The sequence below is a fragment of the Pangasianodon hypophthalmus genome, chromosome 13 (assembly GCF_027358585.1).
Source record: "Pangasianodon hypophthalmus isolate fPanHyp1 chromosome 13, fPanHyp1.pri, whole genome shotgun sequence".
Lineage (NCBI taxonomy): Eukaryota > Metazoa > Chordata > Actinopteri > Siluriformes > Pangasiidae > Pangasianodon > Pangasianodon hypophthalmus.
This window is the reverse complement of record NC_069722.1, coordinates 25,824,970-25,842,425: the sequence shown is the minus strand read 5'-3', so window position 1 is coordinate 25,842,425 and position 17,456 is coordinate 25,824,970. Positions and strand designations below refer to the sequence as shown.

General features: G+C 42.3%; 1 protein-coding gene across 2 annotated transcripts in view; it reads left to right on the top strand.

Annotated features, from left to right (window-relative positions):
* Positions 1 to 15,825, top strand: part of LOC113523797 (protein phosphatase 1 regulatory subunit 29) — an 80,449-nt gene extending 64,624 nt beyond the window's left edge. For both annotated transcript variants that reach the window (XM_034310108.2, XM_053239358.1), the window contains one exon: positions 3,511 to 15,825. In XM_034310108.2, coding sequence (XP_034165999.2) covers positions 3,729 to 6,437 — 2,709 coding nt within the window. In that variant the 5' untranslated portion in view covers positions 3,511 to 3,728 and the 3' untranslated portion in view covers positions 6,438 to 15,825. The remainder of the gene's footprint in view (positions 1 to 3,510) is intronic.
* Positions 15,826 to 17,456: the final 1,631 nt, after the last annotated feature.

Sequence of the window (17,456 nt, the reverse complement as noted above, 5' to 3'; positions counted from 1 at the left end):
TCATTTTGCTTTCCAAGGTGTGTGTGTGTGTGTGTGTGTGTGCAGGTTAAATCCAGGATGTAGGACGCACCCTGACCGTGTTTCTGCTGGTGATCACTGAGTCTGAGTGTTAACAGGAAGTGGGTCACACTGCACTGTCCTCTAGTCTGACCTCATTTCCTGTCCTGCTCTTCTCACTTCCTCCCACACAGTCCGGCCCGTCTGGACCATAACCCCCCCCTTCCTCCTGCACAGATGGGACGATCTGCTCTCAAGTGGGCAGGAAACACGGCACAGATATGTGTGTGTGTGTGTGTGTGTGTGTGTGTGAGAGAGAGAGAGAGAGAGAGAGAGAGGATTATACAGCCAATAAACAGGGCCAGAGCAAACACACACACACACACACAGTGTATTTTACCTGTAGCTTGAAGGCTATATTGCCCTTCTCTCTATCTGTCTCTCTCTCTCTCACTCTTTCTCTGTCTCTCTCTGTCTCTCTCTCTCTCTCTCTCTCTCACTCTTTCTCTCTCTCTGTCTCTCTCTCTCTCTCTGTCTCTCTCTCTCTCTCTCTGTCTCTGTCTCTCTCTGTCTCTCTGTCTGTCTCTCTCTGTCTCTCTCTCTCTCTCTGTCTCTCTCTCTCTCTCTGTCTCTCTCTCTCTCTCTCTGACTCTGTCTCTCTCTGTCTCTCTGTCTGTCTCTCTCTGTCTCTCTCTCTCTCTCTGTCTCTCTCTCTCTCTCTGCCCCACAGCTGCAGCTGTAAACGTGACATTTTGACTTCATCTCCTCGTTCAGAACTCGCAGCTACAGGAGAGTAAATCTCAGGTTGTGTGAGTGTGAAGTTAAAATGTGTTTGTGAGAATCGTGTTCTGATTAAAGACAGCATGAGGTGCGTTTTTCTTCAGCGTGCTTGTGAGTGCTTTTGCTTAATGGCACGTGGTGTTTGTGACAGTGTGTCTTGTGTTCGTATAATCTCGTGTTATAAACATCAAAATACGACGAGGTTCATTTCACTGTTAAAACTCACGACCTTACACAGCTAATACTCCACTGCAGTTAAAGGAGAGGAGTGCAGCTCATTTTAAAATTATATATTATAAATGATAAGAATAAACTATATTCTTTTATTTATTGTAAAATATATTATTTACTGACATTCATGACATGTGTGAAAACTACATACACACTGAGCATTAATCTGATTGGCTGAGCTCCACTGCAGTCAGACGTGTGTCTCCTCTCCATGTGTCTCTGCTTCAGCCTCGTCCTCAGCATCATGTCAGAGGAGCTGATGAGGTCATGAGCTGATGAGGCCAGAGTTGCAGTAAAAGGTTCCTGAGTGTGGTGATGTTCTGACATGCAGAACCCTCAGGGCTCTAATCACCGCTCAGAGAGAGAGAGAGAGAGAGAGAGAGAGAGAGAGAGAGAGAGAGAGAGAGAGAGAGTTCTCATTCTGTACAGATTTGGAGCTGAAGCAAACATCACACTGGGCAGTTTCATTTCATTCATTTCATTTCATTTCCTCTCCTGCACACACAGATGCACACACACACACACACACACACACACACGTTTTCTTTTTTCTAAAAGCACAAGGCAGTGATGTAAAACTGTTTGGATGTTTCTGCACCAGGGCCTGGGGAAATGTCAGGAAGAAAAACAGATAAAATGTGTGTTTTGTGTGTGTGTGTGTGTGTGTGTGTGTGTGTGTGTGTGTAGGAAGAGTAAGCTGAGATACATACCTTTCATGTCATGGCTGTAATCATTAGAGTCAGCTCATCACATTTCTGTTCCTGCTGGACAATAAGATGTGAAGCTGTTCATTAATCTGACCTTCATATACACTTTTAGTATGAAATATTTCTGTCTCTTTATATTACACTAAATCACACACACACACACACACACACACACACACGACTAGACTGAATTTGTATAAAGACACAGAGGAGGAGGAAATGAATTAAAAACAGATCATTATTGTCCATGTCTACATTATTTAAGTCCATCAAGGCTCAGAATGAATCAGACGCTGAGTTCAAGAAGTTCATCATAACTAATTAAACAGCGGCGTTAAAGAGACAGCGATCGATTGTGATCCACACTCTCAGCAGGATCATGCTCTCAGATCAGATCAGATCAGATCAGATCAGTATTCGGTTTAAAGAGGCAACTCGAAAGTGTTTGTTTTGTAACATGATGATGATGATGATGATGATGTGGGATGAAATATGTCTCCACTTTGGGAACAAAAATACATTCATGCTAAATTTATAACAGAAAGATGGGTTACTGGTTTAGGTATTTATATGAAAATGTGTTTCTGATATAAAAAGCTTTTTGAGAGTTATTGGACTAAATATTTTAAAATGTCTCTTTGCTTCTCATTCTCCAGTTCTGTCAGTCTTTCTAAACACACACACAAACACTCTGTCTGTCTCTTTGGGATGCACCTCACCATGTTTCTGAGCCCTGGCCCTAATTAAAGCTCCTTTTTTGGCCTCAGTATGTGGAACACCAAACCAGTTCACATCTCCTGTGGCCTTAAAGACAAGGAGAGAGTGAGGAAGAACCTCCAGTGCAGACATAAAAACCCAGAGATCTGAGACAACTTCACATAGTCCCTAAATTTATAACTCACATTATTTACTGCTTGTTTTTGTATGTAGTGTTTAAACTGTTTTTCATCATTGCAATTGTTCAGTTATTGTTGTTATTCTGAGAGCAACATCTATACGTTTAGCACCAATGTTAGCCCAAGCACTGAGGAGAATTAATAGAACTGTGAGTTTGGACTTTTTCTGTGAGTTTCCAGTTTCTGTTCTGAGGAAAACAGAATTCGGCATTTCAGGAACATGTTTAATCTCATGATTAATGGATAATTCCAGTTGATTCTCTCTGCATGCAGATTGAACGAGGTGTGTGGGATGGAACCAGGGCTGTATGTGACAGAGGAAATGACCTTGTTCCATCTGGTGATTAATGACGTATGTCATGTCTGAAAGTCCTCCTGAGTTTTGGATCATGGTGGGAAACAGGTGGCACAGGAAGATGGATGAGCCCCATTTAGCAAACACCTTGTCTAACTTACCTGCCAAACACATCCAGATATAATTAGGGCAAATGAAAGTTAAAGGGGAGATAGCGTAGCCTGAGTAATCTAATTCTTTGGGGAAAAAATATGAGATTATAACAACAGACATGTTCTTAACAAGTCCTCAATGCTGGTGTTATTACTTAACGTTAATCACATTCAGAATTATAAAATATGACTGCAGTCTGACAGAGTGATCAGTAGCAAGCAGGTATCAGTGAAGTGATAGCATTATGTAGTAAAGTGCTACTCCATATTTATGAGATGCATTACGATGCCATTCTACAGTGAGCACAATGCAATTTTCATTTTTATAAATAAATAAGCAGCTGTGATATTTTAAAAAATTCAAGCTGTTATGTGGACTTGAGTATGAGTATGTATACTGCCTTTCTACTTTCCACTACTTACACCCCTGTTCTTTTCTTTTCTCTCTACAGGTTCTTCTGAGAAGCTCTGAATATCCCATGAGGAGACGATGTGGCAGCCTAATGAGAGTCAGTACTGCAATCCTACGGCAAATCAGATAATATGGCGAATGTGTTAGAGCCCATGGCATGCCCACGGCAGTGACTGCACAGAACGAGTGCCTACTTCTTCCTGCCTGTTTTAAGGACTAAAGAATATCCACTTCCTTTTTCCACAATTTCTCTTCATCATGAAGATGAAGTCATACGCCCCATCCTCTCCCAGCATTGCCCTCCTGCTGTTTCCTTCTCTTCTCCTGCTATTTTCAGCACCAGACCTCGTCTGTGGTGATTGCTGGCTCATCGAGGGGGATAAGGGCTACGTATGGCTGGCCATCTGCAGTCAGAACCAGCCGCCGTATGAGACAATCCCACAGCACATCAACAACACCGTGCATGATTTACGGCTCAATGAGAACAAGCTCAAGGCTGTATTCTTCTCCTCACTGAGCCGCTTCACAAACCTCACAGACCTCAACCTGACCAAGAACGAGATCTCCTACATTGAGGATGGTGCCTTCGCTGGCCAGGCTAACCTCCAGGTACTGCAGCTGGGCTACAACAAACTGACCAATCTGACGGAGGGCATGCTGCGAGGCCTGGGACGCATACAGTGCCTCTTCCTGCAGCACAATCTCATCGAGGTCATCGCCACGAATGCCTTCTGGGAATGCCCCAGCCTCAGCAGTCTGGACCTATCCTCTAACAAGCTGGCTCGATTAGACTCGTCCACGTTCAGAGTGTTGGGAAGGCTGATGGTATGTGAGCTGGCAGGTAACCCTTTTCACTGTGGCTGTGATCTCTACAGCTTCCTTGTTTGGCTGGAGGCCTTCAACAATGTCACACACACCTATGATCGACTACAGTGCGAGACTCCACGGGAGCTTTTCGGCTACCCGTTGCTAAGTCCCATAGGAGGACCTGGTCGAAGCGCTCTCAACATCCTTGCCTCCATGTGCAGAGATGGAGTCTTTATTCCAGGGATGACTTCATTGCCACCAGATTTGGATTCCTCAGGCATGGGGCCTGACATGTTTGATCGTATTGGACCGTACCATCAGCCCACAACCTCATCCTCCTCTGAGAACACATTTAGCCCCAGTATCATACTGCAGCATGTGTCTCTTTCTTCAGCGTCCTTGCTCGTGCAGATACCGCGGCCCTACAGCAAGATGTATATCTTAGTACAGTACAATCAGAGCTTTGTTTCTGATGTGATGAACCTGAAAAACAAGAAGGAGTTGATTACGCTAAACAAGCTCATACCAAACACCAACTACACTTTTTGTGTGGCCTCCATACGCAACTCACAGCGTTTTAACCACACATGTCTTCACTTTTCCACTCGGACTCCCACTACAGATGACTTGCTTCCCACCCCATCCACTACTACACATTACATTATGACCATTGTGGGCTGCTTGTTTGGGATGCTGATTGTTCTCGGCCTGGTGTATTACTGTTTGAGGAGGCGTCGAAGGCAAGAAGAGAAAGAGAAATCAATTTGTGTGAAAAAGACCATCCTAGAGATGCGGTATGGACCTGAGGTTGCAGCTGCAGCTGCCAATGATCCAACAGCAGTGCAGAAGCTCCATGAGCAGGCCCACCACCAGCATCACCATGGCAAGCTTCCCATGTCCTCTTCCAGCTCAGGCATGCTGGGTCATGGCCCTGGTAATACCACTTCCTTGCGTCTCTCCACCATTCCTCAAGTAGAGAAGCTGGCCACGGCCTTCTCTGAAGCAATGGCAACCAAGGGCAACTACATGGACGTTAGGACATCAGGAGCAGGAGATGAGAGAGGGCGAGATGGAGTAAGGCAGACTGTTAGACCAGAAGACCTAATGGAGGAAGATGGAAGTGACCTGGGAGATGACTCAGATGATGACGATGGTCGAGGGTCAGCATCAGAGATCTCTACTATTGCAATGGAAGTTGACAAGGTTAACCAGATCATTAATAACTGCATTGATGCACTTAAACTTGACTCTGTAGCAGCTGCAGTGTCCTCCGCTGCCACATCGAGCGGAAATCCCACCTCACCACCACCTAGTAGCACCTCCTCCATAACCAGGGGGTTAATTCCACTCTCACCCAGTGTCGGTGAGGTGTGTCAGGTCCTGCCCTCCCCAAAAATCCCTCCTCCACCTCCTCTGCCTCTAACAGCTCCCCTTTCTGAAAGGCCAGGGATTACAGGAGGAGGCTTTGTATCACCTCCTTATCGCCCTCCACCACCAGCCACCGCAGTGAGACCTATTCAACGACAGATGAGTGCCGATGCAGCTGTGATCGTCAGCTCTTCTAAGAAGCATTGTGGCCCTGCTGGTGGAAAAGCTCGGGTGTACAGCTTGGATGTGCCAGAACCACGCAGTCCTGATCCCTGTCAGTATCCTGAGAAGAGTAGTCCAGTCCGGTGTGGGGAACCTCTGGATAGGTTGCCCTTAGTTGGTGGTGGTGGTGGTGTAGGCTGTAACATGGATGGAGTCACTGTGGATGGCGTGAGCCTTCAGCAGCACCTGGAGGTACATCCAGACTTCCACTGTGCAGAGCATCGTCACTCAGTCCCTGCCCTTTACTACGAGGGCTCCCATGAATCCCCTGCACAAAGAGCCTCTTTCCTCAAACCCCTATCACGTGCCAAGAGAGACGCTGCTTCTTATTCTCAGCTCTCGCCCCACCAACACAGCTACTCGGGGTACTCGTCCAGTCCCGAGTACTCCTCCGAGAGCACACTGCGAATCTGGGAGCGCTTCCGTCCGTATAGAAAGGGTCCACGTGAGGAATCCTGTTACATTACAGCTGGAAATGCACTGCGCAAGAAGGTCCAGTTCGCAAAAGGGGAGGATCTACATGACATCCTGGACTACTGGAAGGGTGTGTCAGCACAGCAAAATCTGTGAGCTATGAAGCAGTGGGGATCTAAAGCACCGGTCTTCTACGGTGCCTGAATCGTTTCAAGATCCTCTGCGGAGATGTAGCCAGAAGGATGGCTAGTGTGTACAAAGCAAGGTTGAGTATGTCAGGGTCTGAGGACAAGTTGTACAGGATGAGTCATCAGAGAGCCGGAGGGAGGGAGAGAGTGAGACTCACAATACAGCCCAAGTCTATGGTAGCATTAATTTAAATCTAATTTTAGACTCGTAAGCTGAGGCCAATTCATGTTTGATGAAGTTGTTCCATAGGGCATATCATTTGTTATAAAATAATTGTGTTTGCCCCGCATTCATCTGTGAATCCATTGTTTATACCGATGGCGAGACCTCTGTATCGTGAGTTCTCATTCAGCCTCAGAAACCCCGTGCATGTGTTCCATCTCCCACATGATTCACCGGCACTGCATTCATTTCTGAATTAACCATGTGTGTGTTCGGAGGCTGTGCTGATTTTCTATAAAGCTGCCAAAACCAGACTTTTTCATCTCTGTTCCAGAGCTGCCAGATTTCCATTTCAATAGAATTTCAAAAAAAGGAAAGATAAGAAAGGAGGAGTACAAAATATGAAAAATAAACCAGTAGAAACACCCGAGAGATCTTCGGCAGTGTCAGGATCTTTTGCCAGCTGCATGAACAGGATGATATTTAAATAAAGGAAATGTCAGACAAATTCAGGCCAAGACCGCTACAATACCACTGTACAGGAGTGCTAGCTGCGAGAGAAAAACAGTCCCAGTTCTTATTAAATACACATACAAAATACAATCTGAGATTAAAAAAAAAAAAAAAAAAGAACTCCCCAATATACTTTAATAATATAAATGACAACTTTAATTCCTTAACTCCACCTCCAGCCCTTCTATTTTCAGCCATTATTTAATTAATGTCCAGTTTGATTAGGTTAATTAATTAGCAATTAACCAAAGCTGTTTTGTGTAGTGTGTGGGAACAGCCAAGACTTCTAATTTGATTAAAAAGGATCACTCTGTCCTCTCCATTCTCTACCCTCGTTTAACCTACAACATCATGGTTCAGTAAGCCAAAAAATTAGATTAGTGACATAGAGGGATTAGTATAGTGTATGTGTATCAACAGCACTACAGAAGTGTACAAGAAGCATTTAATCCACTGAAATACTTCATCCTGAGCATGGATCCTTAAAGATTTTGTTATATAACATGATGATGTTCTCTCACATCCTGGACATCCTGGATGATGATAATCATAATGATAATAAAATATATGATAGATATGATAAATCATTCCATTACTGCACAGGTTTTAATAGATAAGTCATTGAAGAGCCGTACGATGACGTCAGTAATAGCTGTAAGGTGTTTATGTTCTCAGAATCCACTCTCTGGTTATTAACAGGATCCATCATCAGTGAGACGGCTTCTGAACTCACAAACCTTCACAACATCGTCACTGTTCATCTCATGATTCTTTCACGTACTGTGTTCTTTACTTTTGTTTGGTGTTGCATCATGAGCATGAGATCTTACTCCGAATTCACACCGGAAAACAGGAGCGTTATTAATAAAACTAACCCCTAAATGTACAGCAGTGTTGAAGAACCATGGGGAATGAGAACAACAACAGCTGGGCAGCTGTAATTACAGCACAGCCCAATTAAAACATCAAAACATGACATGAGTCATTGGTATTTCACGGCCATGAAATAAATATATTAATTCGTGACCACACATCATAAAAAATAACCATGTCACCTCAGTGGTTCAGTAGAAGTGTGTGATTTGAAAGAATCTTTTTGAAGCTAAAGCTTCAAACACGTGCAAAGAATTATAGACGTGTAAAAAAAAGTGCGGCAGGACGGCTGGCCTCGTGCCTTACGCCGGTTAGAAAGGAAGCGTCTCTGTCCGGTGTGAATTGGCCTTTACAAAAGTGTAAATACAAAACATTCATTTAAATCTATATACATCTAATTATCTCTCACTCTCTCTTCCTGGAGTTTAACAGTCGATAGTGTGGGATTTAGGATTCAGAGCTGGAAGTAAAGTTTGCTCCTAAACGTTTACAAAAGCGTTCGTAGAAAAGTTCACACCTGAAGGACGAGCAAGCATCATGGATATGAAGAGGCCTGTACCTGAGACTAAAGAGGGATTTACACTCACACACACACACACACACACACACACACACACAATCAGTGAAAATGGAGAAACAACCAAGAAAAATCCATCCGCCGTCCATCAGCCGTGTGGTTACTGAAACTGAGCGAGTGGAGGAGGAACTGCTACCGGAGGCTTACTGTGACAAACTTCCTGCTCATTTTCATTCCTGCTTTATTTCTACACTGAGGAATGAACTACAGTCAGTCCACATTCACGCATGACTGTAACGTCTGATAGATCCATTTATTTTTTGCCTCTTTTCCCTTTTCATTCCTGTAAAAATCTGTTATCCATCTCTGATGTTAATTTAAATTTGATTATCAAAAAAGATAATTCATGCATTCTTTTAGGGTAATTTTATTATAATAATTATTCATAAAGATGTATATTGATTGCTTGTTTTGGTTGTGAGATGTTCGTCAGTGCTCTCCTGCTCAAGGCCGTTTAACATTTTCTCATTAAAACATGACACACATAAAGCCCAGGCCAAATTAACACATTAAATGATGTTTTCTCTGCAGATTTCATCATTAATCCAGCTGAATAATCCTCGCAGTGTCTCTCCAGTCATCTGCTGTAGTTTTATAGATTTTTGCAGCGTGTTGTTCTCGCTCATCTCCGGCGTTTAAATCTGAATTATACGTCATGTTTTGACCGGAGAGAAGTCCGAGTGTTCACCTGGGAATGTTCATAGTGGATAATTACTCGAGCCGGTCAAATGTCAACGGTTTGTTTTCTGCTCTGTAACACTGAGATGATAATTACACGCTCCAGGCTCGGCTCGTTTTCCCCGAACAACACGACCTTACTCGCTGGTCAGGGTCAAAGCAAAGAGACTCACAATTACAGCTGGTTTTGTGCTAAAGAATAAACGCATTTCTCACAGTTAGGATAAAAGCAGAATAATTACACGCATGGTTAAGGCTAGATGAGTTTATCGTAGACTTTTTTACGAGTAGCTGTGACCTGGTGTGGTAATGTTTGTCAGTAAATTTGTACAAACTTCATGCTTCATCACATTTCTAAAAGTCCACATGCATGCACGCTTTTAATTTAAACATCACTCAGGTCCTGTGTGTGTAATGATGTTTGATGGTGAGATGATCTGAGGAGGTTTCATGTGGAGAATTTTATAATATTATTGTCGCAAAGTTATCAGTTTCAAGGAACGATATTATTTTTCAACAAATTTTACACTTTATTGCATCAATGTGCTAAAAGTCACAAATGAAAATTCCCTAATGTGCAATCAACACAATGACGTTACTAATTATTACAGCAACGAGCCACGACTGACTTTAAAAAGAAAATTAAAGTTATTTGGCAACTTTTGGTTTTAAGCCAACAAATTTAAATGGCCTATTTGCTAAAAGAAGAATCTTTATCTTTCATTGAGCTGAATTTGCAAAGACTAATTTAAATTTAGCTTCTTGTTCCACAGATAGGACTGATGTGAGAACTGTGTCAGAAAAACACACAGCAAAAAGCATGAAGTAAAAACATGATGCACAAACACAATCACATTCCCAAAAAATGTTTAGCTTTCTACACAATGTACAAATTTTTAACACATTTTAGCTTCAGAAAGTGGAACTTTGTGAGAGACGGCATTCTGAGTAAAGTAGCTATGAAGTCCTGTAAAAAAAAATCACCAGCATGTGGCCAAAATATAAAATGAGTTGATTCTGAGGAATCAAATTATAAAATACACTTTGGTTTGTTTGCTAATGAGCGTAATCTTTTCTTAAATATGATTTATTATATTGTCTATAATCAGGAGCAGTGTGGTATAAATGCGCTAGCAGAACTAAAAAGACATTAATAACATTTGATTTTTGGCTCCACATCAGATTATTTGCTAATTATTAATGTCTTAAATGGGATTATTTTGGATTTTAATAGAAGCGAACACAACAGCACCACCAACAGGTTGTAATATAAACACAGAATGGGGTGAAGAAGCGAGAAGCGAGGCTGGGGCTGATTTCTTTCTCACCCAGACTCTAGAGTCACGTCACAAAGCCAGACGAGAACTATGGACTCGAGACAGTTCAAATTTTGAAATCACGCAAGCTCCTAACAATTTTAAGTGTGTGTATGTGATCCATCGCTCAACACTAATAATTTCATAAGAGTTAGTGATAGATTTTAGTTTTTAATATCGCCTATTTTAAGAAATGAATATCACTCGAAGGTATTTGATGAGTCAGCTCTGGCGAAATCCGAAGCAGGAACAGAGTGACAGTAATCACTGTAATATTCCATAAAGCAGAAAGTGGATTAATCTTCCACGGCAGTTCATAACACTTTAGAAGCTCCTTATCCATGTCACTGTACAGAAGAAGAAACAGAGTCAGTGCTGAGAAACACGCTTTTCATTCAGAGTCCACCTTTAATTCAAATACAATTCATTGCAGTTAACATTAAAAAACAAAGATATCCGCTTCATCCCATGTTCCTGCGCTAAGTGACGGCATTATTGATGCAAAAATCCTTATTTTTTTAGACTGATGAGGATAATGAGAGGCTGTCTCGCAGGACCTTACTGAGCTTTAACGTGCCGATCTGCTCTTTGTTCAAATTCAAAAGCAGAATGCTGAGGAGTTTCCTGAAGCCGGGATAATTGGGATTCTTTTATGGAGGTTTAAACTTCTCTCTCTCTCTCGCTCTCTCTCTCTCTCTCTCTCTCTCTCTCTCGCTCCTCCTCGGCGATGGAAAGAGAAAAGTGTCCCTCTGGCCAAGGGCCGTATTTCCTTCTGATGTTTACAGCGAGCTTCTCAGTTTCTCATCAGACGTGTGGGTGTGTTGGAGGATGTGGTGGGAAAGTAAAGTGGGACAGAACACAGGACGGATAAATGGAGTCGTTTTGAGCCAGAGGCGAGAATGAACAGGCCAATCAGCACACGGCTCCGGCTCTCAGCACTCAAGAGCTTTGATAGCCTAATTGAGGCGTAAATCTTCTTTATCAGGCTCTGATAGAGAGAACGAGAGAGAGAGAGTGAGAGAGAGTGAGAGAGAGAGAGGGTTTTTGCAGTGGATTGGAATGGAGAGGTGGTTAGAAAGCCTGAGATGAGGGAACGCTGGAAACACTCCGGCATCAGGAGGAGAGATGAGAGAAGTAAAGCACATTAAACACTGAAGAGCGCAGAAGATACGAGCTGAAGGCATGAGGACGTGTGAATAAAAATCATGTACAGACTTGCTCAGGTGTTAACAAGCGACTGGAAGAAAGAGGAAAATTCCAGAGAGAGAGAGAGAGGGAGAGAGAAAGAAAGAGAGTGAGAGAGTGAGAGAGAGAAGGCCACTTGGTGATGAATTCTCACCAGCGTACTGAATCCGAGCCGTACACCACAGCGCAAATTAAATCCACTTCCTGCCGAGCAGCTCGACTAACCCCAGCTTCACACCACGCCATCACTAATCCCCCTCACTTCCCTCTCCATTAGCCGCTTCTCAATTAACTCCATCGGCGAGCCGAGTGAAGCTGCTGTGATCTCACGCTCGCTGCTATTGTACACCGTGACATTCATCGCCTTTGCGCTGAGAGAGATATCGAGCTGAGTTCTCGACTCTATCACAGCTCTCAAAGCCGAAGAATAGACCACGACTTATTCACTCTCGGCTTCTGCTCACATGCGGATTGAGCGATTGATCCGCGCTTTTCAGATGTTTGAGAACATTCGGAATTTCAGCCCGGATCCCAGAGGGTCCTTCAGTTAGAGCTAATAACATTTAGGACTTAACACTTAATCTGTAGCGATGATACACAAAACACACAAACGCTTTTGCTTTTTATTTTACGTTTCATTACAACTTCAGTGCAAAAGTTTGCGCACCCTTAATCACAAAATAAAGAGTTGTTTGGAGATTCCTTCATTATCACACCAGTTAAATAGTCTATGTTAAGATATTAAAATAAACAAGCAAATTAATTTTAAAAGTTTGTGCTCCCTTTCTGAATGTGCTGTACTGTAATTATTCTCGAATAACCTGTGTGTCCACTCTTTACCTTCATAACCTCCAACCTCAGTCACATCCTCCGATCCACTTTTAACATTTTGGAATTCTATTTTATTTGGAAATAATTTGTTAAATAGAGGTATAGTTAATATTTATCACCCAGAACCAGTGCTGGTTGCAATGCAAACCTTAACTCCTCAGCTGTGTAGTTTCAGTAACAAAGAAAATAAACAACAAAAAGAGATTAAGAAACTTAAAATATTAAATTCATGTAAACTCAAACTTGTTAAGCTTTTCAGACAAAGTATGACATTTTCAGGACCTGTGGACGCCTTGGACACAATACTGCACGTTCTCACCTCGTGCTGATTCTCAGTTACATAAACAAGCTCGTGAAGAAAAAACTCTCGCTGGTTTAATTTCACTAACAGATATAACACGTAAAAACACCAGCTATCTCTCGTCAGTGCAGAGAGAAAGTGACATACAGGAAAGTGCTTTTGAGGAGAAGTTACAGAAAGTTTCTACATGTCACCTCTTCCCTGCAGAAGAACCGTATTCCTGAGGAAGCGTACTGGTGCGGAGGATTAACACCTCACACTGGCACATTCACAGCGAGCGAGCTTCCATCAGTGGGTGTGTGTGGAGGCGGTGTTTTCAGGAGGCTGCATTTAAATCTTACTTTATATAATGATTTCTTGTTTTTGTCTGGAAAATAGTTTTCCTGAAGTAGCACATGATGGAGCTCTGACGCTGTAGTGTTTTTTTTTTGGGAATTCTGGATGAGTATCAGAGCTCCAGAGCGTCAAGAAGAAAAAACAAACCTGTAAATAACGTACTGAATATTGTGTTCTTGTGTTACGCCGTGTGTTTGTTCTTCATCGTCGTCTTGTTTTCACAGATTCAGTCTCTTGAGCAGGAGAGCAAATATTTGAGCTTCACCTCAGGCTCAGGAATCATACGATAACTTTCTCCACATTCTCCAAGTTTTCTCTGATATTTTTTTCAGAAATTTGATTTCCTATTCCAAAGAACAGGACAAGTACATAACAGACAATGAGCTAGATCTGTGAATTTTGTATTCTGTAAAAAATTCTGTAATGGATGTTTTTTACTGAGCTCGAATTCTAGGTGTCATTTTCGTTGTTGCGTTGGGGTCGGGGTCGCTCCAGGTTTATTACGATGTTGTATAAGTGATGTGGACGGCTTCAACGAGCTGCTCCACGGCTTTTTTTTTTTCCACAGAGTTGAGATTAGAGGAAAAAAAACAAAGAAAGTTATATTTGCATGACTTGCTGTATTTTCCAAGAGAAGAATTAAATCATTGTGTATATTGAATGGATGTGTGTTGAAAACAAAACAATTAGGAATCGAAATATTCGTCGGAATTTTAATCTAAGTTTGAAGGTTTAGGTTTAGATTTGTTTTTATATCTCTGATGTGTACTGATGAACTCATTCCAACTCCATTCTGTCTCTGTAGCCATCATGAATGCTCACTGAAAGAGGTTTGAGGGAAAATTCCTACAGGTGATGCTGTGGAAAAGCTTTGGAATCAAGCAGGAACGCCGAACTGCTTTTATCTGTAAAACACTGGATATCGGATTCTCCTGGAAAATATTCCCTGAGGATCAATAATTTATTTTTCTGCCATTTAGTGCCAAAGCAACATGTTCTTCAGTCCACTGTAATCATTGCATTTCCCTTCACACACACACACACACACACACACACACACACACGTACCATGAGAGTTAACAGTTATTTTTATCCATTTCAAATGTCAACACCTTCACTTTTGGCTCTTGATCAGTACATCAGTGTGTGTGGCACGTCCACTACATTAACCTTGAAGCTAACCTCACACACACACACACACACACACACACACACACACACAGCTCATCAGATCTATGCTAAAGCCTGCAGGCAGCGTGTCGGTATTCCGAGCACATTGTCCATGTTAGCTGTGGACACGAGTTTGCTTCAGAGGATCTGAATTCATGGACCTCCATCTCCAGGGGGTTCTGCGGTTCTGCAGTTCTGCAGTTCTGAGGTTCTGCGGTTCTGCAGTTCTGAGGTTCTGCAGTTCTGAGGTTCTGTGGTTCTGCAGAGTCAATCATTTGGTTTTGGGCTGAGAAATCACATGAAGCCAAGCAAATAACTGTGAGTGTGTACAACTGATAAATGATTCAGCGGATAATTCTGATTATTTAGTTGTATTCTGGTTCTTTGATTTTTTTTTAAATTTTATTTTACTTGCATGTCCTCGAGGCAACTGAACAGAATAAAACTACTGAACAGTTTATTTTCAGGAAGAGAAAATGTGTGTTTATGAAAAACAGAACTCAAGTATAAAGAGGGAACAAAATCGGACAGGGCCTTAAATTGGACCTTGAGGTACTCCAGAGAACATTACGGGTCGGAACCTGAACCATTTCGATCGCTAAAAAACACAGCAGCGTATTGTTGTTTATCACTGCGGGACCATCAGGAGTATGTCCTCATGAAGACCATTAAACATATTTAAGGAACATAATTAAACCTTAAGGACCATAATGACACTCACGTTCCCAGTCACGTGTCGTGTTACATGTCAGTGCTGTTTTCTCTAAGATTTAATGATAAATTTATAAAACCTCACAGGTTTATTTAAATAAAACATTTATAACTTCCTGTATCTGAAAGGAAACGTATGTTCTTCAGCGTGCAGCTCTCCGTCCCACTCACCATTTACACACCAGGATAATAAATCTGTGTTTTTCTATAAATATGCCAAGAACAGATCCTTAATAACGACTTCCTTTTACTTTTTATACCTTTAACGATGTGCTGTAATTCATCCTGAAAGTGTGAACCAAAGCTTTTCCATGGCAACACGTGGAACCGTTCCAACTGTACGAAGCCGTTTATATTTTAATCTACAGTGACGTTTCTACAAGAGCCAACGTTCGACATGAAAGCTGACAGAACTGAAAGTGACTCCTAATGACGGTCCTAACGAGTCTCATTAACAGTTCATTCTTTCACATCAACTCTGTACATTTATTTTCTTCTTCTTTCTTTAAATTGCAGTGATTCTCAGAAAGAACTCTGGGTTTGATGAGAGAAAAACTCTCTGAAACTGCGTTACTTCCACACCGTATATCTTTTACTGTTACTGACATTTAACATTTTTCCCTCACAACTTCTGTACAAAAGATCTATTTCTATATTTGCAATAAATTTGTAATTAAAGGAGAACAACTCGACTGATGTGAAGATCTGAATGTCTGTCTCAATTTCCTTTAAAAAAAAGTCTTTCCTTGTGCAGCGTTTGTGTTTGCTGGAGGTTTTTTAATAAGTGTTTGTTGTGAGGGAGGATGCACTTGTTCTGCTGTATGGAGGTCTGGGGAGTCGTTTCCATCTCACAGTAATTATTGTTAAACACCTCGTGTGCATTAGAAACTCATCTGACTCTATAAGACACGAGAGACCTCGCTCAGGAGTCGTTTGGATTTCGGGAAACGTTTAGTCATTTACAAATTTCAGATAAACACTTTCACGCAGAGGCGACACCAACCATGACCTGCACTCTGAACACCACAAAATACTAATGTAATGTAAAATATAAACTTTAGATTTATTAAAAAACATCACTGCATGAAATAAACCAACAAATATTAGTTTAAATAAGTATCAGACAATACAACACAATCTGTAACTTTCAAATAACTACACACATTATCATAAGAACAAATGTAGATCATAGATACACTGTATGGCCAAAAGTATGTGCACCCCTACGTGCTTGTTGAACGTCTCGTTCCAGATTTATTCCCCGTGTGTTTGCTGTTATAATGAGCTCCAGTCTTCTGGGAAGCTTTCCACTAGATGTTGGAGCGTGGCTGTGGGGATTTGTGTTCATTCAGCTACAAGAGCATTAGTGAGATCAGGCGCTGATGTTGGGATGTCGAGGAGGTCTGGGGTTCAGTCGGTGTTCCAGTTCATCCCAAAGGTGTTCAGTGGGGTTGAGGTCAGGGCTCTGTGCAGGACACTCGAGTTCTTCCACTCCAACCTTCACACACCATGTCTTCATGGAGCTCGCTTTGTGCACAGGGGCATTGTCATGCTGGAACTGAAAGGTTCTTCTCCAAACTGCTGCCACAAAGAAGGATGTGAACAATTGCATAAAATATCTTTATATTGTGTAGCATTAACATTAACGTTTCCCTTCACTGCAACTGAGGAACCCAAATCCTGATAAACAGCTTGAGATCATTATCCGGCTCTGTGTGTTCTGGTAGGTAGCGTTCTCCTGATGTCCACCAAACCCAGATTCGTCCATCAGACTGCCACATAGTGAAGTCACTCCAGAGAAGACGTCTCCACTGCTTCAGAGTCGAGTGTCGGTGCTTTACTCCACTCCAGCTCATGCTCAGCGTTGTGCACAGTGATCTTAGGCTTGTGTGCAGCTGCTTGGCCATGAAACCCATTTCATGAAGCTCCTGAAGCACAGTTCCTGTGCTGATGTTGCCTCCAGAGGCAGTTTGGAGCTCTGTAGTGAGCGATGAGACAGAGGATGGGTGATTTCAGGGTCCCTGCTCTGCGAGTTTGTGTGGTCTAACACTTCGTCACTGAGCTGTTGTTGGTCCTAGAAGCTTCCATTTCACAGTAATAACTTACAGATGACCGGGGCAGATCTAGCAGGACAGAAATTTCACACACTGACTCGAGGTAAAGGAGGCGTCCTGTGACAGCGTCACTGAGCTCTTCAGTGTGAATTCTACTGCCAGTGTTTGTGGAGATCACATGGCTATGTGCTGGATTTTATTCACCTGTTAATGATGGGTGTGGCAAAGTAATTAGGAGGGGTGCACATACTTTTGGCCATATAGTGTAGATAGATAGAT